Below are 27,767 nucleotides of genomic sequence, written 5' to 3' on the forward strand. Positions count from 1 at the left end.
AGAGTACAGATGGAAAACATGATCGAAACAATACCAACGATATTATAGAAAGGTAGAAAAAAGTTCAGAAATACCGAACCGAGATCCACCGGAGTGAGACGAAACACATCGAACCCGACGGCAGAGAGAAAACAATCTAACAAAGGACTCAATGCCCAAGCGCACTATCACCGAGAAGAGGAGTCACTCGATCTTGTGACTCGAAAACTTTCTTTGAAAAAAAACAACTTGTAGCACTATGAGTCCAACACTAGATGGGGGACTTATGCAAAACATTTGTATCTACAGCTACACATGCCATCAAGATAGATATATATATACTGGAAGATGCAGGATCACAAGAAAACAACAGCCAGCCATATATATATATATATATATATATATATATATATATATATATATATATATAAATATAAAACCTACTGGTAGTTATAGGTAGCAACTAGTTTCCACTGAAAAAGCTGTTTTTAACTAGCCTATATCTTTGGCACCGCTTGATGAATCTTCACGAAAATGTACAAAAAAAGTCCTCCCTAGAATCTTTTTGTGCATGGAAAGAGGGTGATCCATCAAGCGAGGGCAAAGAAAAAAATGGGGGGGGGGGAAGGAATGGTTTACAAAAAATATGTGTTTCCCAAGTTAATCCCCATAGACTGTTTAGACACGCCTGAACTGCTGGACAGAATTACACCAAATTTGGTCCGCATGTGAGTCTTTTTCTTATTTGGTGCAAATCCATTCAGTAGTTTAGGAGAAATGAAAGGAAATCTAATATTGGATAGCTAGGGTCGCAACGAATTTGCAAATACTGATGATTGCGTGCAGAGATCTGACCAGCTGCCAACACTTCAACCAGGAAGTGTTGGCAGCCATTTTGAGACTCTGCTTCAGCAGAGTCTGAAAAATAAATGTAAAAAAAATAGAAAAGGGGGCAGGGTACCTTTAACTAACCCCACTAGCCTTGGTGTAGCGATCCCTCAGGGACCCTCCTCCCAGGACTAAAAAGCATAAAAAAAATATATTTTTTAAAAAGCTGCAAAAATTGTGCCTTAAGTTAACCCCTTCGCTGCCAGGCCTTTTCCCCCTCCTGTGCCAAGCCTTTTTCTGGCTATTTGGGGCAGTTCGCGCTTAGGCCCTCATAACTTTTTGTTCACATAAGCTACCCACGCCAAATTTGCATCCTTTTTTTTCCCAACATCTTAGGGATTCTAGAGGTACCCAGACTTTGTGGGTTCCCCAGGAGGAGGCCAAGAAATTAGCCAAAATACAGTGAAAATTTCGTTTTTTTTTTTAAAATGGGAAAAAAGGGCTGCAGAAGAAGGCTTGTGGTTTTTTCCCTGAAAATGGCATCAACAAAGGGTTCGCGGTGCTAAAATCACCAGCTTCCCAGCTTTCAGGAACAGGCAGACTTGAATCAGAAAACCCAATTTTTCAACACAATTTTGGCATTTTACTGGGACATACGCCATTTTTACGATTTGTTTGTGCTTTCAGCCTCATTCCAGTCAGTGACAGAAATGGGCATGAAACCAATGCTGGATCCCAGAAACCGCAACATTTCTGAAAAGTAGACAAAATTCTGAATTCATCAAGGGGTAATTTGTGTAGATCCTACAAGGGTTTCCTACAGAAAATAACAACTAAAAAAGAAAAATATTGAAATTGAGGTTAAAAAAAAATGGCCTAAAATAAATTTGTCCCCCACCCCTCAAACCCCCCCCCCTCCCCCCGGGAGCGACACTTGCCTACGGGGTCGCTCCCCCTGCGTGAACTTGCCGCCAAAAAAAAAATCCCCGGTACCTAGTGGTTTCTGCCCCTTGGGGAAAGATTGACCTAAAATTGGCCAATCTGCCCCCAAAGTGGGCAGAAATGGTCTAAATACAATTTGCCTCCCAGGGGAGCGACCCTTGCCTAATGGGTCGCTCCCCATCTCTATAAAAACAAACAAACAAAAACAAAAACACAATAAAACTATTTGCCCTGGCACCTAGAGGTTTCTGCCCCCCCCCAGGGGGCAGATCGGCCTAATAACAATAGGCCGATCTGCCCCTGGGGGGGCACAAATGGCCTAAAATAAATTTGCCCACCCCCCCACCGGGAGCGACCCTTGCCTACAAGGTCGCTCCCCTTGCGTGACGGCGCAAAAAAAAAAGATCCCTGGTGCCTAGTTGTTTCTGCCCCCCTTGGGGGCAGATTGACCTAAAATAAGTCCTATCTGCCCCCAAAGCGGGTAGAAATGGCCTAAATACAATTTGGCCCCCCAGGGGAGCGACCCTTGCCTAAGGGGTCGCTCCACATCTCTAAAAAAACAAACAAACAAAAAGAAAATTTGCCCTGGTGACTAGAGGTTTCGGCCTAGTAACAAAAGGCCGATCTGCCCCCAGGGGGGGCAGAAATGGCCTAAAATGAATTTGCCCCACCCCCCCACGGGGAGCGACCCTTGCCTACCACGTCGCTCCCCTTGCGTGACGGCGCAAAAAAAAGATCCCTGGTGCCTAGTTGTTTCTAAAGCGGGCAGAAATGGCCTAAATACAATTTGGCACCCCAGGGGAACGACCCTTGCCTAAGGGGTCGCTCCTCATCTCTAAAAAAAAAAAAAAAAAAAAAAAAATTTGCCCTGGTGGCTAGAGGCATAACAATAGGCCGATCTGCCCCCAGGGGGTGGTGGGGGGGGTGGGGCAGAAATGGCTTCAATCCCTGACTTGGGAGGGGGTAGGGGGGAAGCACACAGAGGGAGCAAGAGCGATCCCTTTGGGCTGTGTGCTGAGGACGTAGTGGTTACGTCCTCGGCACAGCACCTTGGCACAGAAGGGGTTAACTGTAACTCATGCCGTTGCAATGCACTGCTAATTACCCCACATACTGCAAAACTCATAACATCATTGATAATATCAATGTCATATTTTTTGCAAAACTATTGAGGAGAAAACTGTGCATGGTAGGGAAGTGAGTTATAGTTACCTTAGGGCACAAGTTATGGTTACTTGAAATATCTATCTGTAACAGCTTAATTTTGTATGGTTTTGCACGTTTAAAGTGTCAACCTTACTATAATGTCCCTGTAACCTTTGTTTTTTTTTACATATTTAGTCAAAGTATATACATACAACCACATATATATATATATATATATATATATATATATATTCACTGACTAAACCAAAGGTTACAGAGATGCTGTAGTTAGGAAATAGAATTTAAAAAACCTGGAATCCACTTAAAAAACTAAAGGTTACAGGGACATTATATTTAGACTCTCACCAAGTCAGAGCAAACAGCTATGTCCCGGGGGAGAGGGCAGCCCAGGGCAAAGCAGGAGCCGGCCCTGGGGGTTGGCGGTTCCCAGGGCCATTACTGGCTCCATGAGGGAGGCCACGCGGCACCCCTCCAAAGTTTAAACAGTCCCAGGGAGGTAGTTGTCCCCGGGGGTCTATAATGGACCCCCTTCATTCTTTCAATTTAGCCCCGTGGAGATGGCGGCCCCTGGAACTACAGGGGGATTGGGGGAGGCACGTATATAATAGATTGTTAGCCCCAGGGAGGTCCACAGGCCTGCTATAATTAACACATTTTGCACCAGGGAGGTGGTGGTCCCCGGGGCTTTACTAAAACAAGCGCAGGAGACCACGCTTGTATTTTTTTACTTTTTATTTTGCGACAGTGCAAATTTGAGGCAAACATTTGAACAAAAAGGTGTTATTTTGCCCTGTGGGGGACCCTCTGGAACCCCAACATCAGAGCCAAGGGGTAAGGGTGTCCCTATCTAGGCCCCTTTTCTATTTTTTAATCCCTTTTTTCTGGAACTCGGCTGAAGCAGAGTCCGAAGATGGCTGCCAACACTTCCTGGTTGACATGTTGGCATCCAATCAGATCTCTGCACGAGATCCGGTGGATTTGCAGAGCCTTCGCACCTCTAGGTATACAAATTAGTTTTTTCTTTAACTTCTCTTAAACTATTAAAGAGATTTACACCAAATACCAAAAAGCGTAATCTGCGTAAGCTAAGTTTCTGCCAAATTTGGTGCAATTCTCTCCAGTGGTTCAGGCTGTAATCGCCTATGAGAAATTAACATGGCAAATGCATTTTTTTGTTTGTTTTTACACTGCCCCCCACCTCCCCCCCCCCTTTTCACGACCACTGCTTGACGGATCACCCCGATACATCCTATGCACAAGATTCTTTGGCACACTTTTTCTTAAGAAAATTTCCCTAAGATTTGTGGACGTTATAGTTTGTAAAAAAAAAAAAAAAAAAAAAGATAAACCTTAGAAATTCACTGAAAAAGCAAAGGTTACAGGGACGTTATATGTAGGAAATGAAATTAAAAAAAAAACCTTACAGATTCACTGAAAAAACGAAAGGTTACAGGGACATTATAGTTAAGTTCTGAATTTACTCATACATAACCTAAGAAATTCAGCAGTTATAGTTACCTGAGCTAGCTCTAACTTGCGCTCCCATAATGCACTGTGAATGACCTCACATAATACATCACTCATGACATGGTCAGTGACATCACTGATGACATCTCATATTTCAATATGCGCCCAGGGGAGTTGGTGGTCCGCGGGGCAGTGGGGGAGGCCGTAGAAAAGCATTTTGCCCCGGGAGCTGGGGGTCCTGGTGGTGACTGCGCACCCCACCTGCCCATATTTCTACATTTGACCCGGGGAGGTGGTGGTCCTCGGGCAGTAGGGGAGGCTGTAAAATGCATTTTATCCGGGGGGAGGTGGGGGTTGGTGTGTGCCCCTCTCCCATTACTTCAATCGCCCAGGGAGTTGGTGGTCCCTGGGGCTTGTTAAAGCCCAAGGACGGAGGCCCCATGCCACCCCCTATATTAAGGTCCAAATACCCCCGGAACCTCGCCCACTCGGGGCAAAGAAAATAAAAAGACCAGGTGACCGTTTTTTTTCCTTTTTTTTTTTTAAAGTTTTTAGCCCCATTGGGGTCCCTCAGGAACCCCAGCACCAGTGTTAAGGGGTCAGGGTGACTCTACCCGTGCCCCTTTTCTTTTTTTGGCTTTTTTTTCTGGGACTTGGCTGAAACAGAGTCCCAGGATGGCTACCAACACTTCCATGTTTAAGTGTTGGCAGCAAATCAGATATCAGCACGGGGAAAGCTGGATCCACGGAGAATCCGCCTTCCTATATATCTATATTTTGGGCCTTAAATGACTCCAAAACTACTGAAAGGATTTGCACTAAACCACAAAAAGTGTAATCTGCGGAACAGAATCTAGCTTTGTGCTAAATTTGGTGAAATTCCGTTCAGTAGTTCGAGCTGTAGACGAATCTAAATGTCCTATGGAAAAATGAATGGGGACAACGTGTTTTGGGACCTCCCCCTCTTTCTCAGCCCCCCTCCCTTGATGGATCACCTCGAAACTTTCATGATAGAAGCTGAACTGACCAATGTAATTTTGTGAAGGTGCGTTAAGCGCCGCCAAAGTTATAGGCAAAACTAGAACTACCTAGTGGCGACCACCACTAGGAATAAATAAGAGAGAGAGATATTCCAATATTCAAAGAACATACCTGCCATCTGAGGATAATCAAGATAACATAACTTGCAAAAGCAACTCCTTACAATGTATGACTTGTGCAGCTCCCCATTCCATCATAATCCCCATACATCACATAATCCCCATGTATTCATTGTAACACAATATACACATCATGTAAATCCATATCCTCCTCTATAGTAACAATTCCAATAAACGTCACAAAAGGAGCATGCACATGATTATCATAGCGTGAAATGACATGCCACCTTCTTTTGGCAAAACACTTTTGCAGTACTACTCTTTTATTTACAAATCCAAAGGAAAAGAGGAGCTGTAACATTTTGTGGCTGTTGTGCATGCCTACGAACTGACAACAGTAGCATCCTAGTGCCTTTTTTTGGGCTCCTCTTTAGCCTTGCTATGGAGCATCTCTAAAAACCACTGGCAAGGCCAGTGTGTCTCAAATGTGAACATATTGGCTTTCCCATTGCTTGTTTCATATGTCACAAAATTCTGCTTTGAAGTTCCAATATCCTCGTCTTACCAAAATAGTAGTGTGAGGCGTGCTTTAATTGTGTTGATATTTACTAACCAGCAATGACATACAGAGGTATGAATAAATAGTACCCATAAATTTAGCAGTACATCGTAACAAAAGTGAATACTTCAGAATGACAGCTATCATTAATTTGAATTCTGTATGTTTTAAATATGAACAAATTGTGTCATTATTCTGACAGGATGGTAAAAAAAGGAAGTGGGAGGTTGTTTAGAATTGGAGCCTAAGGACAAGAAGTAGTGCGTACTTATCATAAAGGCAACTAATAACTCCTACACGCAACTAAGGTTCTGAACTTTGCAACCTGAACTTTATTTAATATCCCCCACCTCCATGTTTCAGCACCAAGCAGGACAGCTAAAAGACAAATACACATACAAATTACTAATAAACAATCTGCCGCCAATTATCTTGACGCTATTGAGGGATGCAATGCTGCACAACCAGCGATCCCCTAGTTAGCATCTCCAGCCTACACCTAAACCAAATGACTACACCTAAACAACCATGTCACTCTTTCAATGTTCATGCCTCTTAGAACCTGCTAGGCCATTCCCTGGACTGGCTTACCTATGTCATTCGGCCTCTAGCTTGCTTCTGGACTTCAAAACCACGACGCTGAAAGACGTCTATTGCAAAAAGAGAATCTAGATAATCACCTACTCTGCGGTATACCTACATGCAGTATGCCTTCTAAAACAGACACATCCTCACTTAGGTATAGTTTGTAGCGTCCTCATGCTAAATGTTGTTCTTGCAAATGATATCCATACATTAGCATCATGATTCAAATCACGTGTTTATCTAATCATCATTGACCCATGAATAGCGTTTCTGATGGAAATGTTATGTTGTTGGAAATACATTAATAAAACTTCAGTCTACACCTTTATCCTGGCGATCATACTTCCGTGGAAGTACATTCTACGACAACATAACACAAGATGCAGAGGAAGAGAAAAGCAGCATTAGGATAAATGACCTTAGTAAACAGGCTTCTGAAAAGTTCCTTGGTAAACTGCATTTTTCCACAGAATGATGAACATCGAGAGCACCATCGAGAGCACCTCGAAGTACGCACTTGAGCAGGCCCCTGTAGCCATGCCTGAGGAAATTCACAAACGCTGCTTTGTTCTGGTGCAATGTACACTGACAAGCCAGGAATTTCCACAGTAACAAAAAGCAATGGGATGTACAGGAGGCAATCCGTATTGCAAATATAGTTTCTAAAGAAGATTGTTAGAGAAACTACGTAGTTTTGTCCACCGTCTTTTTAAAGAGGATGAGTGAGGCTGTCAGAAAAAACTGCAATCTAAATCTCTACATTTTGATAAAAGTCAACAATTTGAGGATTAAGGAAGAACGACTCCTTGGTATCATCCTGTTTCATTACAATGCACAATATTGTTGAGAGTAAGGGGCTCTTTACGAGTCTGGCAGTCCCAACGCAGGACCGACAAACTCGCAGGGAGGACGTCTCGTCCTATTACAAGGTTTCCGCTGGCCTGTCCAGGCTGACTTAGTGGAAACCTTGAACTAGAGCATTCCTGCTGGTCAGACTGGCGGGAACAGTGCTACGAGATAACAGTCTGCTACCTTAAAGGAAGCAAGTGCTATCTCATAGCACAGAGGGGGCCAACCAGCACACTCAGAATCTGCAATGTCTGCAAAGCAGACAGTGCACATTCCAAGGGTGCTGGGCAGGGGGGGGGGGGCTGCACTGCCCTTACCATGGGCATGGGCAGTGCAGGGGCCCCCCTGAAGCCCCCTGCACTTGTTCTCTGCCAGCTTTTTCATGGTGAGCAAACCACAATGAAAAGACTGGCGAAGAAAAAGGTTGTAATCAGCGGTGCAGAGTTAAGCGCTGCACTCACTGATTACAACCAAGACTGCCGTCCCCCCATCAGGATCTATAATCCTGGGGCATCAAAGACATTTAGACGGACCCTCTCCCCCCCAACTCGTAATGCAGCGGCCCGACCACCACAGCAAGACTGGCAGTCCTAGGACTGCCAGCATCATAATGAGGCTTTTAGTTTGAGCTTGCAGCAATATTTATGCACTTAACTGATGTAAAGGCAATCAGAACTTAGTCTTTCATGAAAGCAGCTTTGTGTCAATCAAAGCCACTGGTTTGAACAGACGTGAAACCTAACATTAGATCTCGCGGCAAGAGAATGTAAGAAATGGAGAATGAAAAACACGGCATTAGAGAGCCAAATAGTGAAGCGAAATTGCTTCTGAATTCAGAACAAGGAAGACTCAAGGGCACAGTCGAATGGCACCCTCCCCAGTTGGTTAAAATAGGATAGAGGTGAAATTCCTAGTCCTCATCTTGAATGAATAAAGAAATGATCAAATCTTACTGTAGCAATAACTGCTAACCTATCCAGGGTGTGTGTTACCGTTCTGAACATTCCGGAAGGAAGACAAAGTTGACAAATCCACCTCCTGCCTCACAATATTGACCTCTGAATGAGCCTAATTTTCATCATAATTTTGCTCTGTGGATTAGCGATAATGTCAAATGTTGTCAATGGATTCAAATTTTCCAGTACAACTAAAGATGACCCCTGCCCAAATAGGCCTGGCCATAAAATACAGGCCTGCATGGATTGTTGGGAAAGCTTCTGCCAAGAGGTATGTTATTTGTAAGACTCATGAGCACCGGCATCACCCGCTGAATTCTTTGAAGGTCTAAGCTGCCAGGAATGTTGGCAGTGGCAAACAGTGTACTAGAGGTAAAGAGTGACCAGACTAAAAATAGGGGAAGAGGGGAAGGTGTTGTTAATTTGATAATGTTGTCTCTTTACTTATTTTCTTATTTTGCAGGACCTATTCCACGCCGGCCCCTGGCATGCAGGTGGTAGATGTGTATGCTTTCTAAATAATCCAATAAACACAATGGATACACTCATTTTGTGAAGAATGGGGAAGGCATGGTCACATACTCTTCAGTAAAAAGGGACCAGAGACTGGTGACACCTCCCAGGTGATCAGCATGGCAAATGAGCTTAACTGCTACTGGAACTTTGCAGTCCATGGCCCGGGAGTACTACCAATTTCTTAGAAGGTACCCTAGATAAACGTAGCATATTTTACTTCTTCTTAATAAAATGCCACTTTACTTATTGAGTTGGTAGCCTTCTCGATCTTCTCTACCTTCTGAACCAATCAGGACTGAGTAGAGCAAGCCTGGCCTGATTGTTAAAGAAGTCTACAGGAAGAGGACAGCTCAACATGCTGGTGCAGGTTACTCCCCCCTACAGGAGCAAAGCGATCCTTGGTCCCTAAAATATTCCCTAACAGGATGCAGTACTTAACCTCTTCATGCCCAGTGGGGTTGATTTAATGGTGCATGTTTGGCTGGAATGCCCATTATCGAGATTTAGAGAAAGACCCAACAAGACATTGCAAAGGCATTTTAGGAGCATGTATGGCGACGTGGGCGGGATTATTGTTTAACATACAAATCAAGCTAAGTAGAGGGTGGGTGTAAAGTACAGAATCTATTACAATGCAACTGAAGTGGTAGTTAGTGCACACAACATAAAAGTTCCAATCTATTAGATTGTATTATATTCAAGTAGGGGCTTAAGCAACAACAACAAAAAAAAAAAAGAAAAAAAAAAAAAAGAAAAACACCCCGATACCCTAAGGTGTATTATAGCATTTACCAGCCCTCCATACCCATATGCAGGTATTAAAGTTGGATAATTAATTATAGTAAAGATTGGAACAGAAATCACATTAGCTGTACTGCAAATTCTTATGATAATATACCAAGCATTTAAATGCAACAATGTAAAAGAATATTAAACTTAGAGCACAAATTATTGCACTGTATACAAAACATTACAAAGTAATTGCAGAAAGCGAAATCAATTCACTCTGATGATGCCAGAACCCAAGGAGAGCTGCAAGACCCATCAGAACTACCCAAACTGAAAACAATGCGAGTTCACATTATGAGATTATTCGGTGCAACTGACACACCGTGTTTCAGCTTCAACAAGCCTTTCTCAAGAAAGATGTGTTAATTGCACCGATTAAACTCTCAGTGTGAAATAACAGTGGAGTGCCATGCCATTGTTTTCAGTTTAGGCATACAACACATTCCATATATAGCATCATCTGTATGATTGTTGATATTTAAGGAAGAGTTAGTGTCCTTGTCTTGTCTCTTGTTCTGCAACTTTATTGAGGTGCTGATAATTAAACTAGGCTGATATACTCACTTGTATGATGGGGAATGCCTGTCCCAAATATTAAAAAAATTGAAGTAGCCATGCTATGTAAGTTTTAACAAATGAACTCCTAGTAAGGTGAAACAACTTGATAGTCATGGAGCGCACAGAGGTAGGTTAAGCTTCAAGATGTGTAGAGATTGCCTTATTATCAAAGTATACATATATTGTACTTGGCAGTTTCCGTACTGTGTAGCCAAGTAGGAATCGTGCACCTGTGAAGTGGTTGCAAATGCTTATTGTATTGTCTTTGGCTCTTGAGGTAACATCTTATCACTGTGACAAACTGAAAAACCTGTCTACAAAGAATGCATAAACTTCAATTCTCTATAACCACTAAGGGTGTGGGGTAGTCGGAGTTGAGGGTGGAGCTGGATCAGTGTTCCCCCAATAAGCGGTATCAACTTGGTCGCTTTGAAATACAAAACGGAGAAAGCATGAATGGAGAGTGTCTCAGGAATGTCGAGCTGTGTTGTCCTGGGGGGGGGGGGGGGGAGGCAGAGGCAGGAGTTCCCTTACGGACTAGGTGGTCTCACACACATAATAGTGTCTTGCTTCATCATTTGACCACCTAGCCCCACCCAAGTAAGATGGTACTACTTGGGCGGACTCAACCTCTAGGTTAAAAGAACCAGAGGGAGTGCTGAAATTAAACTGGCTGGATAAATTACAGGGATCCAGATGAGGTGGAGATAAAATTACCATACATGTCACCGATTGCTGCTAGTTAAGTTTTAATGGGGGTGCATGTTGGTAAGATTAAGAACAGGGGAGGAGGCTCACTGGAGAATAATGTCTCTTAGAGTCTAAAAAGGAATACGTATGACCAACATGTTTCTGCCCTCTCAAAGTGCTGGTAGGTCAGGGGCATTCGTCAGGGTCTAGGATCCCGGAGCACTAACAATAAGTGAGGTGCTCAAATTGAATCATAAAGGGCCTACCTGAACAGGTGGTTCATGGTGTGGTAGGACTGTAATGGCCCGGGGTAAAGGGCGACTAGCCTCTGGTCTGGGTAGCGCCGGGGGAGGGGTATTCCCTTGTAGTCACACTCCCGGGGTAAAGGGCGACTCACTCCAAAGGGATTACCGTGGAGAGTACCTGCATGCCGGTGCCAGAGCGGTCCACGGTAATACCTTTGGAGTGAGTGTGACTACAAGGGAATACCCCTCCCCCGGCGCTACCCAGACCAGAGGCTAGTCGCCCTTTACCCCCAGGAGTGTGACTACAAGGGAATACCCCTCCCCCAGCGCTACCCAGACCAGAAATTAACATGACTGTCACATGGAAGAGCCTGGCCAAAAGGTGAAGTCCTAACCACATGATTGAGTTCACTCTGTGCATATGCAACCATTTTTCTGCTCAGCCAGACAAGATTGCACCATTTGAATTACATTAAGTTATGGGTTTCTATAGCGCGTTAGTCACCCGTGAGAGCTCTGTTGTATGTGTACGGACAGAATTGGGAGCTTGCTGAAAAAGCCAGATTTTCAGCTTCTTGTGAAAGGCAAGACAAGAGGAGGTAGCTCTGATGTGTTGTGGGAGGTCTTCCCAAGCTTTCGGGGCCAGATACATGAAGGCATGGCCTCAATACTATGCCTTTGTGTATATTAAGAGTGCATACTAATGAGAGATGGCAAAGCATAGGTGTCTTTAATGGTCAGTGGATGTAAATGTGGCTGTGTAGGTAGGCCGGGATTGTGCTGTGGAGTGCTTTGTAGGTGTGGGTGAGGAGAGTGAAGTGTTTTGTGTATCTGGAGACAGTGGAGTTCCCTAAGGTGTAATGTGATGTGGGTTCAGCGCAGAAGGTTGAAGACTAGTCAGGCTCATGTATTTTGAACAGTTTGCAGTCTTTCCACAAACTGGGTGGTAATCCCTACATATAGTAGGTGTTGTCTGGTAGCCACTTAAAGATTTTCGTCAGCATCATTACAGTGCTGAAGCAGAAGTAGACCACTGAGCTGACTAAGGCAGTCATGTCAAGTTTGTGGTCTATGATGATACAGTGGTTTGTTGTTTGCAAGCAGTGTGTAGGGTGGGTCAAAGGCAAGGTGTTCTTCCCAAAGACTACCAAGTTCAATTTCTGGCAACTGGATTTTATCCAGTTGGCTAATTCTGTCATGCATTTGGGGAACTTGTTCCTGGGACTGGATGTTTTGTCCAAGAGAGACAGTCTCAGTTGTGTGTTGTCTGCATAAGTTATGATGTTTATGTTGTGAGCTTGTGTGACGTTGCCAAGCAGGGTAACTTAGATGCTGAAGAGTCCTGGGCTGAGTGAGAAGCCCTGCGGGACTCCAGAGATAAGAGTTTGTACTTCAGAGTTCTAGGGGGAAATGTTGACAGTTTGAGTTATTCCAGTGAAGAAAGACCAGATCTATTCGAGGGCAAGTCACTGGATGCCCGCTTCAGGGAGTCATTGGGTTAGGATGGCCTGGGAGATGGTGTTGAAAGCTGCTAATAGGTCTAGAAGGATGAGCCACACCACCCCCTCCATGCAACATCTCAACTTTAAGCTCCACATGAATGACAAAACAACGATCTGGGCACCCTCACATACCGCCCCCTAGGCCAGCACTCCAGCTTCTTCAACACGATTGTAGACTTGATTGCGATCCTCTAGCCTCAGATTCCAAGGACTACACCTTCCTTGGCGATCTAAATGTCCACAGACGACCCAAACGACGACCACATTGCACATTTCCTCAACAGTATGAGCAGCCTCAGACTGACCCAGATCGTCTATGACCCTACATACACCGCAGGACACACGCTGGACTCCATTTTCACCTCCAGCAACTGTGTCAGATACAGCCATGTTACAGAACTTACATGGATCGATCACTCCATAGTCCACTTCAGCATCTCCTGCCCCCGCAACCTCCACCTCCAAGATGACAAGCACCCCACCACAGGAGGTGGAACATAATCTCAGAGACCGGCTGGGCAGACTCCCTCAACACCTCCAACCCCGCTACCGCCACCAACCTTAAACAGGGAGTGAAAAACGTCAATGCCTGGATCACCAAATGGGCCGACAGTATTGTCCACATCAAGAGCAACATCCGGAGAAAATCCTCCAAAAAGGCCAGCTGCTGTACCTAAGAACTCAGAACAGTGAAACAAGACAGCAAACAGATGGAGAGGAGATGGCGCAACAGCAAAGACACCTCCAAAAGAGCAGCCTTCAAGCCTTCCTTCAACCTGTACCACTGCTTACTGAGGGCAACAAGAACACAGCCATTGCCACATGCAACAAACTAGCGCCAACAACAACAAGGAACTTTTCAACATTGTTAAGGAATTCTCCAACCCAACTGCTAGCGAAAACAACACCACACCCTTACAGGAGCTGTGTGACAACCTTGCCCACTTCTTTCCCAAGTATATCGCAACCATATACAGAAACTTCGTACCCACTCCTACCGACTTCCTTGCCAGGTATGCCACCATCATGAACCCCATTCTGACCATCTGGAACATTGTCTCCACCATGAAATCCATCCACTCGGGAGCTCCCACAGACCCATGCCCACATTACATCCTCAACCTTGGAAATCAAAGGATCAGCCAGGTAATTACCACCGTGACAATACTGCAACATTTCTCGATACCAGGAAACACGCCAAAGTCAGACCACTACTCAAAAAACTCTCTGCCAACCCCAGCGGACCCAAGAACTACCGGCCAATCTCTCTTATCAACAAGCAACTCATGACATACCTGGAGCAGAACCAACTACTCGATGCCTCCCAATCCGGCTTCCGCAGCAATCACAGAACCAAAACTCCCCTGATCGCAGCCACTGATGAAATCTGAACCCTCCTCAGCCAAGGACAAACAGCAGCTAATCTTCCTCGACCTCTCTGGCAGCTTTTGACACCATATCCCACCACATGCTGATCAAAAGCACCACATCAGCATCCATGGGGTGCGCTCAGATGGATCACCTCCTTCCTCACCTGAATAACCCAGAAGATCTACCTCCCACTTTTTATCTCCAAACCCACGGAAATCACCTGTGTTGCCCCCCCAGGGCTCATACCTCAGCCCCACGCTCTTCAGTCATATATGACCTAGCTGACATTATCAGATCCCACGGTCTTAAGATAATTTCTTATGCAGATGACACCCAACTCATCCTCTCATTCACTGACGACCCCTTCACCACCATGACCAGCTTCCACAGATGCATGGCAAGTGTCGATGATTGGATGAAGAACAAGTGCCGGCAGCTGAACACAGACAAGACGGAAGTACTGGTCTTTGGCAACAGCAGCAACACATGGAACAACAACAGGTGCCCAAAAGACCTAGGTTCCACACCCACTCTCCCTCGGACCACGCCAGAATCCTCTGAATCATCATTGACAAGCTCATCATGAAATCACAGATCAACGCCGTCTCCGCAACCTGCTTACTCACTTTGCGCATACTACGCAAGATCTTCCAGTGGCCACCTCTACACACAAGATGCACTGTGACTCAGGCCCTCATCACGAGCCGACTGGACTACAACGCCCTCTACGTAGGAATCGCCGTGCACCTCCTACAAAGACTTCAGACCATACAGAATGCCACAGCCATACTCATCCTTGACCTTATTCGACGAACCCACATCATACCGCACTTCAGGCAACTCCACTGACTCCCCGTACAGAAGAGATACAAATTCAAGCTGCTGATCCATGCACACAAGGCTCTACATAACCAAGGACTCACATACATTAAGCACCACATGAACTTCCACCAACCATTGAGAAGACTATGCTCTGCCTCCGTTTCACTTGCCCATACTCCCCGCATCTACTAAAGCAGAAGTGGAGGACCCTCCTTATCTCACATTGCAGCAAAAACCTGGAACATCCTCACCACTCACCTCCGGACCATCACCTCATTTCCGGAATTCCGAATGGCCCTCAAGACCTGGTTGTCTGCAAACACCTGGATACCCTATCGGGTGATTATCCGTACTTTATAAATCCTGATTGATTGTCATAGATGCACAATGATTTACACTTTCCATGCTTTTCATTTCTAAGGTTATATTATTTCACTCATTGGATAAAATGAATATACAGGTCACTTAAACAGTAACAGTGTATTATGGATCTGTAGCATAGAAGGGTTCTGGTGACATGATAATAAACCACAAGGCCAAAACAAGCATTGGCAATGCCAATAGGTCTGGCTTTTAATAAATGCTGTGTGGCAACGTGAAGCATTCGAGGTATACAGGATGGGAACGGATATGTATTTGTGTGGAAGCAAATAAATGTGGTGTAAGTTAAAAGATCAGGTGAAGGTTGCACTGTCAGGTCAGGCCTAAACACTCATGACTGCCCTCCTCCCATCTGTGAAACTGCCAAAAAAATACACCATAAGACACTTTAATAGCATTACAATGTCATGTGTGTGCCCCTGAAAGTTCAATCTTATACAACTGGATAAATAAAGTGGAGGGCAAGTGTGAAGGGAAAGTGCTTTTTTGTGGAAACACACAACTGCACAGTCAAAACATTACATGTGGGCAGAACCAAAGTTCCAAATCTAGTGATGCCGTACCAGAACCCCTAGATACTGTAGTCAGAGAATGAGGCACATTATATATAGTGTAATCATTACAGGGTTTAGTCATCAAGGAAAAAAATATGTTCAAGCAAATTGTATAATAAAAGCACTGTATTGAATATTGTACTGTTCTATTTGGTTGTCTGGGGTTAAAAGAACACACATTTGTTGTTAATGTAAGTTTAGTGCAGATATTTTAAGTTTTTTTGGCTCAGCGTTACATTTGAATGCATTGAGAAGTGAAGTACAATATAAATATTCCGAAATATCACATATTACTTTATTCACCAGCATGGAGACAGAGACAAAATAAAACTGAACATATAATTAGTTACCTCCCAATAGTGGCCTTCTTTACTGCTGTGATGATAAATAGGGTTGCTGTCTCTAGGACTGGTGATCTGATCACAATGACTCGGATACAAGGAGGCCAAACTTGTGATGTTTCTGGGTAATTAAAAGAACAATACATTACCAAAATCGTACCTCTTATTTGTACCTATTTTTTTTAAGGATTTTAATTTTTAATGTAGAATATAGAAACAGAAACCTTTGAGTACCTTCCTAAATCCTCTTTAAACCAAACCCCAAGTCACTGGAAAAAAGAAAAGAAAAAAAAAATAATAATAGAAGGACTGCAAATTTCAGTCCACACTTTGAAGTCTTTCTTCTATTCGGCGTTCTTCTTAGACCATCAGTATATCCAGTTCATTGTCTTCCATGTCCACTGAGTAAAAGCACCTACCTAGTACACTGCAATAGGTAATGCAAAACCTCCAGCAAAAAATATATAAAGATAAGTAAAGCAAAGGAGAAATAAGAAATAAGGAAGGGAAAAGGAAAGTATTAAGATTAATTGTTCCGGCAACCACCACTAGCTCTGTTCCTCCTGGCAGATCCCTTGTATGGCCACGGTTCACCTATACGCCATGCACAAGTTACTTCTCTTGGTAAATCATTCATAGTTTCCGTTCTGATTGCAATTACAACACATGGGAGCTAGATCCCCCTCCACTGTTACTAATGTACAACTGAATACCTCGGTATCCGGGTTTTTAAAGGAGCACTGGAATATTTAATCAGGAAGAGTATCCTTCCAGAAACTTTCAGCACTCCTGTCATACCCTATTGTGTCAACATCTCCATGGTGTAAATCTCGTCATGCCTTAGTAAGCCAATTACTTTTTCTTGGAAAGATTGAGCTTTCCCAACACTGACAAACAACATTCTTCATATACCAAGCATCTAACAAACCATTTCAGAAAATTTCACGGAGTTAAGTTGTAAGAACCTAAATAATATAAACTCAAACTAATTGGAGCTACCTAGTTCTGTGTGACAGAATTAACCCACCGCAAGACCACCTTCCATTATCTATGCACTTTCTTAGTAAGCTTCCCAGAGATACACTATTGATCATAATGTAAGCTCACAAGATTCTTCAAGGCCATCCTAAATGTTTGAGTATAGTCCTCCCTGGAAAGTTCTCAACTAAATATAAGCCCAGAATCAATTTAAATTTCCAAATCTCTTCTAAACTTAGGTGGAGTTCAGAGTCCCTACTGAAAATACACTTACAGAGTTTTAAGGATAGCCCTATGCAATCAATGGATGTGTTCAGGGCCAATAAGAGCCTCTATAACTTGGCTGCAATTTTACTGTCCAGAACTTCTTTTAATCTCAAGAATACAACAATTTCACATTGACTAGCATCCAATTCCACTATTACAATTTCTGTTTTGAGAAACTGTCTTTTTAAACAACTAGCCTCATTTTATCTAGTGCTATCCATCCACCATTGATGAGGCAGCAGCAAGGTCTTACAGAAGAAAAAATGTATGCCTGATAACAAGGATGGTGAGATTGCCAAACTGATCACACTGCATTACAAGGTGTATCTGACTAGGGATAATAAAGAAAATCCAGAAGGGGTTGGTTTTTTATCTTCTTTTGTATTTCTTTTCTAGAAGCTCAGACTAGATCTTGTACCCTAAGGGTATATAATTATATCTGTCACTGTGTTGGGCTGTCTTTTGAAAGGCCTCAAGGATTGAAAATGAAAATCCCCTTTTCTCACAGAGAAGGCATTACATCATTCATGGTATCCTGGTCTAGTCCCCCAAAATAAACCTCCAATACCTTCCTATTTAACTTAGTTAATAATTAGGGATGGACAATCAATGGGAACATTGAAATTAGGAATAAGAAGCATCTATTTCCATTCTCTGAGAAATACTAATAGTTATCTTCCTCCATTTCTCATCAGAGCACATTGTCTTAAAGTCCCTACTTCAAGGCCTTCCATACCCCACACAAACAGACCTCAAGAGCGATATATATACCATAACAGGCATCATCAACAGTCTTAATAAATACAATTGTATCACCTCTAACCTGATTGAACTCTACTGGTTACGCATGCTGGCCTGAAAAATCTTCAAAACCAGGGGCATCATCTACGAAGCCAATAAGTCAGCCCATCAGTCTGAAATGTTCACTGCCACTGTTGTCTCTCAGCATACCTTCAGCCAGGACTCCATCAGACTGGAAAAGGTATAAATAGATCCCTACATACATATGGTTAAGATGCATTATAATGCTATGATGGCAAGAGCGTATCTGGATGGTGTTTGTAGTTCAATCTTCTTTTCACTGATGCAAGGCAGAGGTGCTATTTGGTCATGCAATTACTGGCATTTTTAATGGAGGAGGTGGGAATCAAGGGTATATTATGTCAGTTTGAAGTGTTACTGTTTTCAAGTTAATTCTACTCTCAATATTAGATTGAATCTGATCAGTTCTGGGAGTTTTTGAACTGATGGTTATAGGGAGGTTAACAGTCAGAAGGTTAACACACAGTGACAAAGCCAATAAGTCTTGCCTACACAAGATTTATTGACTGTGTCAATGTTTTTTTAGCCATGCCGCACAGCGGCTAAAAGTGTAAAAAACATAAAAAGTGCTTTGATGCAGTCAACAATGGCTGTGTCCTAAAACTTTTTTTTTATTTTTTACTTTAAACCATATTGCACAGCAGCCACACAGCTGTACAATATGGCTTAAGAAACACTGAACAGCCAAACAGTAGAGCTATTTGGGTTTGTCAATGTTTTCTTTGTCATATTGTACACCTGTGTGGCTGATATGCAGCATGGTTTAAAGTAAAAAAAAAAAAAAAAAAAGGCTATAAAGCGACAATCGCTGACAGCATCATTGCACTTTTTTTTTTTTTTTGCCCATTGCAATACCATACTAAGGGCAGTGGAGTAAACATATCCAGCTGCCCTTCGAGGAGACCTGCATAGACATTTCAGGACACCTGACAAGGGCAGTGGCATCTTTAACCCTTGAGTGTGGGGCGAAAAAAGAAAGGGAATACTCTTCACTAATGCCATGCCTACTACTAAACACACATTTTACTATCTTCAAAGTATCATATTTGCGTTTGTGCACTGTCACAGGAAAAACAAAAAAACAAAAAAAACATAAGATAAATATTTTTTTTAAATGCAACTCAACTGCCAACTAGCATAATCTGCTTTCTGATCTAAACCTCTATCCCACGCTCACTACCCCCTAAAAGATGTTGAAGGATATGTGCCTGACATGGCTGGATTTATGAAACTTCTTTTTTTTTTTTTTTTAAATAATATGGACTTTAAATCTTCAAACCAGCGCCTTCATACCCGTGACCTAGTTGTTTCAACCTCGTACAAAATCATACAAAATCATGCATGACTGCAGGCGATGAGAAATCCTCCTGCAGGAGAAAGAGGGCTGCTTTTGAGATATATACTCTTCTGAAGAGCCACTAAGTCATCTCTTTCGACCACTATGAAAAACATCATGTGGTGCTGGGCAACACCACCACCAGGACGGTGACGTTAACCCCTCCCCCCAACCCCAACAAGTGTATTACAATGCTCCCGCTGGGCTGACCGGTGGGAAACGTGTTAGGATACTGGTGTCAGCTCCTTTAAGGGAGCTGAGGCCAATATGCTAACACTCCAGCACCCTCCTGTGCACTGTCTGCATTCCGAGGGTTCTGGGCAGGGGCCCCCATGTGGCCTCCGGCACTAACTTTCCACCAGCCTTTTCATGGCAAGATCCCCACCATGAAAAGGCTGGCGGAAAGAGGGTTTGTAATCAGCCACGTTTAGTGCTGCCCTGGCTGGTTACAAGCCTAACCCAGTCATGCTGTTGCAAACCATGTTCCTGGCGGGTCTGCCCCCCCAGGGTTGTGTTTGGGTGGTTGGAACTCTAAAGTTGTGGCGGTCCGACCATCAACGTAAATGTGGCGGTTCTCGGACCACCACACTCGTAATGAGGCCATTATTCTTTCGGGCCTAAAAGAAAAAAACATAAATTTGAACTTGTGTAATGGAACTGGTGTACATATAAAGCAATCCAATACCTTCAGGGTGCTTCAAGTCTGCACTATATAAAGGAGCCATAAAAAAAGAAGAAAAAGTGCCTCAATCACAGCAAGAGCAGCGGATGGACACTAATTAAGACAAACTAACCTGTACTTGGTCGATACACCACACAAAGAAAAGGAAGTGATGCCTTGCAAGTACTGTTGAATTAGAAGGCAGAAAAGAAGAGTGACAGTGATGCCAATAAACCATAAGTGATGGGCGTGTTAAAAGGACCCTTTTAGAATGGTATATTTTTTTTTAAGACACAATAGATCGTCGCCTAGCAACAGTGCACTGCCTGCAGGTCATGTTATACGGTTCTTATGAATTTAGTAGAACTGTGTATCAGGTCAACAAATTTCAGGATACAGGGACTTGGTCCATTTATACCATCAAGAAATGTTGACACAACTCCCAGCTAGCTCACAGTGCCCCATCTGAATCCCTAACCTTACCAGAGTACCATATTGTATTGGCAACCTCAAACAAGACTACTCTGATTTCCAAGGAAATCATGGAAACAAATCTATCCTTTCATTGTTACTATGAATGCTCAAGGTACGACAAAGTAAAATATGAAAATGGCTTTTCAAATATTTATTGAAACAATCGTATCCTTGTATAGAACGCATGAGCTGAAATTATTAAGCAGATGAAACAAAGCATGGTAACCAGCATTATGATAAAGGTAAAAAAGTTAAATTATTCAACCATGATAATTTTACTAAGTAGTGACACTCCTATTTGTTACTACCTATACTATTGAGAGCACAGTGGGAGTATTGTCGGCCAGATCCAATGGGATAGCCTAACGCCTCCCATAGCTATGTAAGATGTGCCAGGAAGCTGGTCTGATATAGTACAGGGTATCATCCTCTGCAGGATAGAGGTCAGAGTTGGAAGATGTGCATCTCAGTCACAGCATACTGCATTCCAGGATAATACCAGCAGAAGCGCTCCTCTAGCAAGCACAGAGACAGATTATGTAATGAAAGCACTGTTTGTATCACACTGTGTCAGAGGTTCAGAGATAATGCAATGATTTGTCTGGAGCCTTAGAGCAGTTTCCAATGGACAATCATAAAACAAGGTGATACCATTCTGTGAGCCTAGCCTGGGACAGATTGTACAAACTATAAGGCACCAATGTTTATATGAAATAAGCAGCATGTACAGTGTCTTCTGAGTACATTATTGCATACATGTAAAACATGTAAAAAGTCACCATCAGAAAAAGATTTCTAGCTAAAATGTGCAATCTAAAATGGAGACTCCGCACAGGCTCTAAAGTGCTTCATGACATTCTCCCTTTGGCTGTGGGAGACTTAGCTCAAAATAACCTAAAAGCATAAAAGCTAGCCTAAAATATCAAGGTTAAAATAATATAAAATGTATTTTAAGAATAAAAACAGACGATAGCCATTTAAAAAATGTCAATTAAAAGCACACTAGTAATACAATCCAATAAAAACAATTTGTTTTAAAACAAAAAGGGTCCGAATTCAAAGTCTAGGAGGCTCCCAAAATGTTTCCCACGTTCAGAGAGTCAGTGAGGTGCAGGTAGGAACCCATATCCGTAGACAGATCCACAGTGATCTGAGAAGCAAATTTCTAGGAACAAATATGGTCATATTCAGCCCAAATGGCAGATGCTGAAAACGTGACAGCCAGCAGTGCAACGCAATGCTAGAGGCAGATCCTATGAATCCAAAAGCCAAAGCATCCATACCGACCGGTAACAATGGCTCATAGTAAGCATCCAGCAGCAATGGCAGCGACATAGGACAACACTGAAGGTGGGTCCTCAGCAGAAGCGTTTGCAGATCAATATCCGTAGACTGAACCAATTGCATAGCCAGACACAAGTCTAGTGCACACTTGAAAGGGCACCATAGACAGAGGAACACAGGATGTACATAATGTAACCACACAGGTCTAAAGGACAAAGACCAGTTCATGTTCAGTTCCTGGAGCAAAGATATTTCTAAGTACTGTATCATGCTTTCACAACACAGCGGGACATGTAGTATTTTCATCACCATTTGGCCTTCAGGTAGAACATCACCGCAAAGAAATAAAATTAGTACTAAAATAGCAATGACCAGGAATAACACAACCGGTATGTCTCAGAATACAGTGGATACCAGAGAGTACAAAAAGGACTGTATCACTCTGAATACAGTCTGAACATGCTCACAAAGCCATCCTCAGTTGCTTTGAAAAAGTATACAACTCCCACAGCATTGGATAGCCGGTGAACAAGTTCACCAAACTGCTGTGGCAATTCAGAGGAAGACCTTGTAACTTGAAGATCAAAAGTTTCCAAGCAGATGTTAATACTATGTCCTTTTGAAACAATAAGGCTTTCAATCGGCTTAACTCATCAAAGTTTTTGTTAAAAATTGGAATTGATGGCCACAAGGTAATTTCTCTAACCATATGTGTGGGTGGAAATATCACATTATTACAGCAAGTCACAACCCTAGAAACCGTAACTACATATGGGATGCCTGGTTTCATCCCACAACAACCTTGCTCGGTCAGGATCAAAAAACTTCGATCTGAAGTAACCAGTATAATGGCTGATTCAAGGAGACTGGTACGCCCTTCAGATAACACGCTAAGTTAGCCTGGAAGCACGACAGGCCCCATGAAGTACCGTCTCTTTACAAACTAATGAATGGCCTAAGGAAGTTTCACATTTGTCTCGAATAAGGAAGACTTCAGTTACCCTACTCAGACATTTCTAGTTGAAAGGAAAGAACCCTGTTTCGTGAACAAAACTCTCCCCACTGCTTCATACCTGCCTAATTTGAAATGTTTTAAACATGATGTAAACTGAAACATTGAGATTGGTAGGGAAATAAATTTGTGGATCAATGACACAGCAGACAGTGTTACAGCTGCCGAAAAGGCAAAATGGTCTAAGAGCTCGATATTCAATATTGGATACATTTCATTTCTTTTGTCATTAATCTTTGTGTGTGTGCTGAATCATAAGGCAGACACAACTATGTTGCCTTCAGATATTTCCATGGCACACAAATTGATTTTAAAACGGGAAATGTTCAATTCAGTTGCATAATCAATCTTAACTGACTTTGCCCATGCTGGGGAAGAGGCATGATATTCTGTATAATATTGAATGTAGATAATTATTATTCAAAGAATAAATGTGAGTAAACAATGTAGCCATGCCATTATCCGCAACAGCCAATGTGTTCTCCAAATTTTCCCTGTCAATTTGTCTTAACCATTCAGCAGATTCTTGAGGAGGAATTTTCAAATCTCATTGTGAATGACATATAAGAAATGTTTATAACATGGTGATCTAGGACACAAAAAGAAATCTTGTAAATCCATGTCATCAGAGAGGAGAGGTAAGTGTTTCTTAACTGCAGCTAGGGTGGAATGTTGTAACTATTGCAGGCATAATCTCCTTACGCTATAGGTGGTAACTTATCTGAATGCTGTGACTGCATATACCAGGGGTCTGGGTTGCTAGCTTTAAAACCTGCGGAGGAGATTAAAAACCATGCGTCACAACCACTGGTGTCGACTGGACAAACTAACCACCCGTCTGGGCCTGAAACAGAAGAATTATAAGTGCTATAATGTATCATATAATTTAGCTGTTCTTCTGTAAAATTTGCAAACATTTTTCCAGTTGTCAAAGATTGCAATGGAGGCAATGCTAGTTGAATTTGTTTCTTTAATTTTAGCCAGAGCCATCCAAGTTTTTTGTTGCTCTGTTTTGTTGAAAAAGATAATTTGTGTAGCGTGTTACAGTGGAGTATCATTATTTGTGAGCGCACAGCGCATGGTAGAGTGGCGAGTTATAGCTAGTGGTGTCTGGTCAGCGAGCTGAAAAGTGTGTGCAACCAGGTCTGCTACTTATAATAGTCTAAAGGTGGTGGACACATTGTGGATCAGTCTGGCCCTAAAAAAAGCATCAATGACCTGGATTTGTCAGTAGTGTGTTCCCCAAATTGATTTCAGATCAATGTTTTCTTTCCAATACTCATAGCCCTGTAGGGTTACTGGGGAGATAAATGAGTCCGAATTAAACAATTTAGCTTGGGTTTTTTCTTTGCAGGGGAAGGGTTAAGCTTATAACAATAAGAATCCAGGTCTAAGGGGTTGTGACCACAAAAATATGCAACCTTTTTAAAATATGTTTTTGAACCACCAACTGGTGGCGTCAGGCAATGTTCCCATTGTGTGTAATTGAAAACTGCATGTGGAGTACTAGCTCTGTGTAAATAGTGATGAACATAATGATAATAACAAACATTTTCACTATAATTAGCAGAATTTAAATACAAATCTTAAGTTTCAAATAGTGGATAACTTTTGAATTCAGAAACCATGTTTCTTACAATTTCCACATCCCGTTCACCAGAAATGGCCCATGGAATAATTTTATCATTCATAGCAACCTTAAACATTTAAGGAATTTGTAATGTTTCTGTTGGGCCAAAAATATAAAACAGGACCTTATCTCAAACAATTCCACCAGAGACAGGCAATAACGAAATGTTCACAAGGAACAGGTCTCTTTGCACTTTATGTGAGAAAGAATGAGGCTTCAGCACCTCACCTACCAATTCTAGAGAAGAGCTTTCTGGGAGATGATGTCCATTCAGAAGCAAGAACAAACCTGCAACAAATCCAATGCAAATGAATAGGAAAAACTGTGAAATGGCAATCCAAATATAGGACCATGACAGATAAGTCTGTTTCAGCCAAAAGAGAAATGCACATAACTCCATGGAGTGAAGGATGTGAGCAATCTTAAGAAGAATCATCAATATCGACAAAGTAACCAGAAGAGAACAGCAAAAACAAAAACCTCACATCACAACAGAAACAGAAACCCACGCTCTTTCAAAGGTGGTTCATTGTTGGTAGTAGCAGTAGAAACTGTGGACTCAAGTCTGGTTTGTATCTTGTGTTAGCTGTAGCAACTGGAAATAGTAGAAGTCCAGCATCTTAAGTCCTTAGCTGGGGAGAAGCAATACTTATATTGTCTAATGTTCTTAGATGGATTTCCTGCAGAGTAGTGAGAAGAGGTAGGGAACTACCCAGAAGCCTTTGTGGCCTACTATACAGGACCAGCCACATGATGTAGCTTAATCAGATCAATTGAAAAACATTGTTTGTTTTTACAACCAGTGAGCGGTGGCAAAATCAAAGTTCTGGTGCCCTTGATGCTAAGGACTGGCACCAGTGCTTGGTATGATGGACGAAATATCTTCTTGTCTGCAATCTTCTTTCAAACTAGAACCCAAGTTTAGGAATCCGGCCATAAGATGTTGGTTGCTCCTTCACTTGGTCAGTGGTAGAATGTTAGAAAATCTTATTTAAGCACTCATCCCAGAAGTCTTGTAATTGCTATAAGACACCAAAAGTTCATTGATATCAAAAGGCATATCTGCTGCCATTGTGCTAGGATTATCAAGATCTGGAGCGTACATCTGGACTCCAAATAGGACCTCATAGAGGGTCCAGCCATCAAAAGATCATCTATGCAGATTATTTAACGCTTTCTAGCCTCCATACAGATGATGGATCCAACTACAACCTGAACATAATACTCTAGTTTTTAAGGACTGCTTTAAGTCATGGTTCTTCCTTTGCACTATCGAATTTCCCTCAAGATTATAGGGAGGGGAATAATTCACAGTAACACACAGGGCTTCCACGGTAACTCAGTAAGTCTTAGAGGCAAATGCTGATCACTGCTCCAAATGGATTGCTGCTACTGCATATGTCCCGATAAAGACTTTCAAATCTTTATTAACAGTTACAGCGTTAGCCAATCACTGTGGCCATACTCAAAGAAACGTAGAACATGCATCTAAGGCCAGTAGAATAAACATGAATGCACCATCTGAATGCAGAGGTCCGCAATGACCCAAAAACACACACTGAAGAGGGTTATTGAAAACTAAAAGGGGTGTCTGTGGTGGGTGAGCTGCAGTGGAACTTTTAATTTGCTGACAAATGTCGCAAGTGAGGACATATTTTTTTGTCTGTTTGTACAGGCGAATGCCACCAATATCAATTCTGTAGTAAGGAAACTGTAGCTGCCACACCTGCATGGGCAGATGCTAATCCCTAGGTGCAGCAATAATTAATTCTAGCCTGAGGCACTACACCATCTGGGGCAAAATATACAGCTGCACTGCATTACTTTCTTCCATTCTGTTTTCATGTGGTTATGCCCTCTAGGGGCAGACTGTATGGTTACGTGACCACGTATACAGCAGGTATCTGAAAACTAGGTAGTTTGAGGGTAGCGGAAGGGAACCCCTTGAGCTTCACTGATATCCCTTCTTTAAGTGAGTTAAAGGTATAAAACAGAGAACACTTCTTTCTAACAATACACCTGAAGACACATAACAGATGGCAGCTTATGAAGGCCATGATAGATTTAGGACCAACAGGAATCTTTATAGGTGAGACAGTATCACAAATCTTACAACTGACTTTGTTAGAAAAGCAGAACCCTGAAGGGAGGGATTTAGCCTCTGGCTCCATCTGATTCCATATGGAAGATCTTCTGCTTAGATGTGAAGAATTACATTCAGAAACGTTGCAGTTTAATATAAACCCTGCACGGTTTGATATTGGGATTGCCATGATTAAAACAGAACAATCCTACCATCAATTGGGATAACAATTTCCTAGTGTTTGAGTCTCAGAATTGTAGGGTTCATTGTTTAACATCTATGATACACCTGGTGAAGGCATTAACCTAGGGTCGTAGTGTAGCCACTGCAGCAGAGAAGGACATAATTCTTCCTGAACAGTATTGTGAATTCCAAGACGTGTTCTGCGAAAAACAGGCAGACGTCTCGGCCCCACACCAACCATACGACTGCCAAATAGATTAAAATTCCTGGATAGTGTTACTTTGTGGGAGGATCTGTGCACTCACAGTCGGAAAATGAACTGTGGGCAGTGGGGGCTGCCATCTGTGCTCTGAGGGACCTGCTGCACGCCTGAGCGTCGCCCATTCCCAGGTAAATGTGTGCAGTGGGTGTGCTGCGGAGCCAGTGGCTCCGTGCCAGCACCAACGTTGCAGACGACACCATGGGTGCTCACCTCTGGATGCCCCTCCGTACAGCGCCTCCGAGGCCCTTGGGGGAGGAGGGCGTGAGATACTGGACGAGGCGAAGGCCTCGTACTTGAAACACAATTGGCCATCAGTGGCCCCACCCGGAGACGAGGACTTGACCAACCTGCAGGGCTAATTATTGCTGCAATGCTTGAAGCCTACTGGACCTCCCTAACTCCCCCAAACACGCAGGGCCTAGCACTATCTTCTCTTTTCACCCCCCCCACTTCTCGTCATTGATTGTTCCTCACTGGGGTCATGAGGGCCTAACAATAACGACCACGTGGATCCCAGGATGCAAGTGGAGCCTGCAGAAGAACCGATACCGGTCCGAACCATTGACTTTACTGG

The 27,767-nt window shown here is 42.8% G+C and overlaps 1 protein-coding gene across 2 annotated transcripts in view; it reads right to left on the bottom strand.

Annotated features, from left to right (window-relative positions):
• Positions 1-27,767, bottom strand: part of AGGF1 (angiogenic factor with G-patch and FHA domains 1) — a 321,895-nt gene that overhangs the window by 186,217 nt on the left and 107,911 nt on the right. For both annotated transcript variants that reach the window (XM_069223545.1, XM_069223537.1), the window contains exon 7: positions 16,211-16,322. In XM_069223545.1, coding sequence (XP_069079646.1) covers positions 16,211-16,322 — 112 coding nt within the window. The remainder of the gene's footprint in view (positions 1-16,210; positions 16,323-27,767) is intronic.

Source organism: Pleurodeles waltl, chromosome 1_1 (genome assembly GCF_031143425.1).
Source record: "Pleurodeles waltl isolate 20211129_DDA chromosome 1_1, aPleWal1.hap1.20221129, whole genome shotgun sequence".
Lineage (NCBI taxonomy): Eukaryota > Metazoa > Chordata > Amphibia > Caudata > Salamandridae > Pleurodeles > Pleurodeles waltl.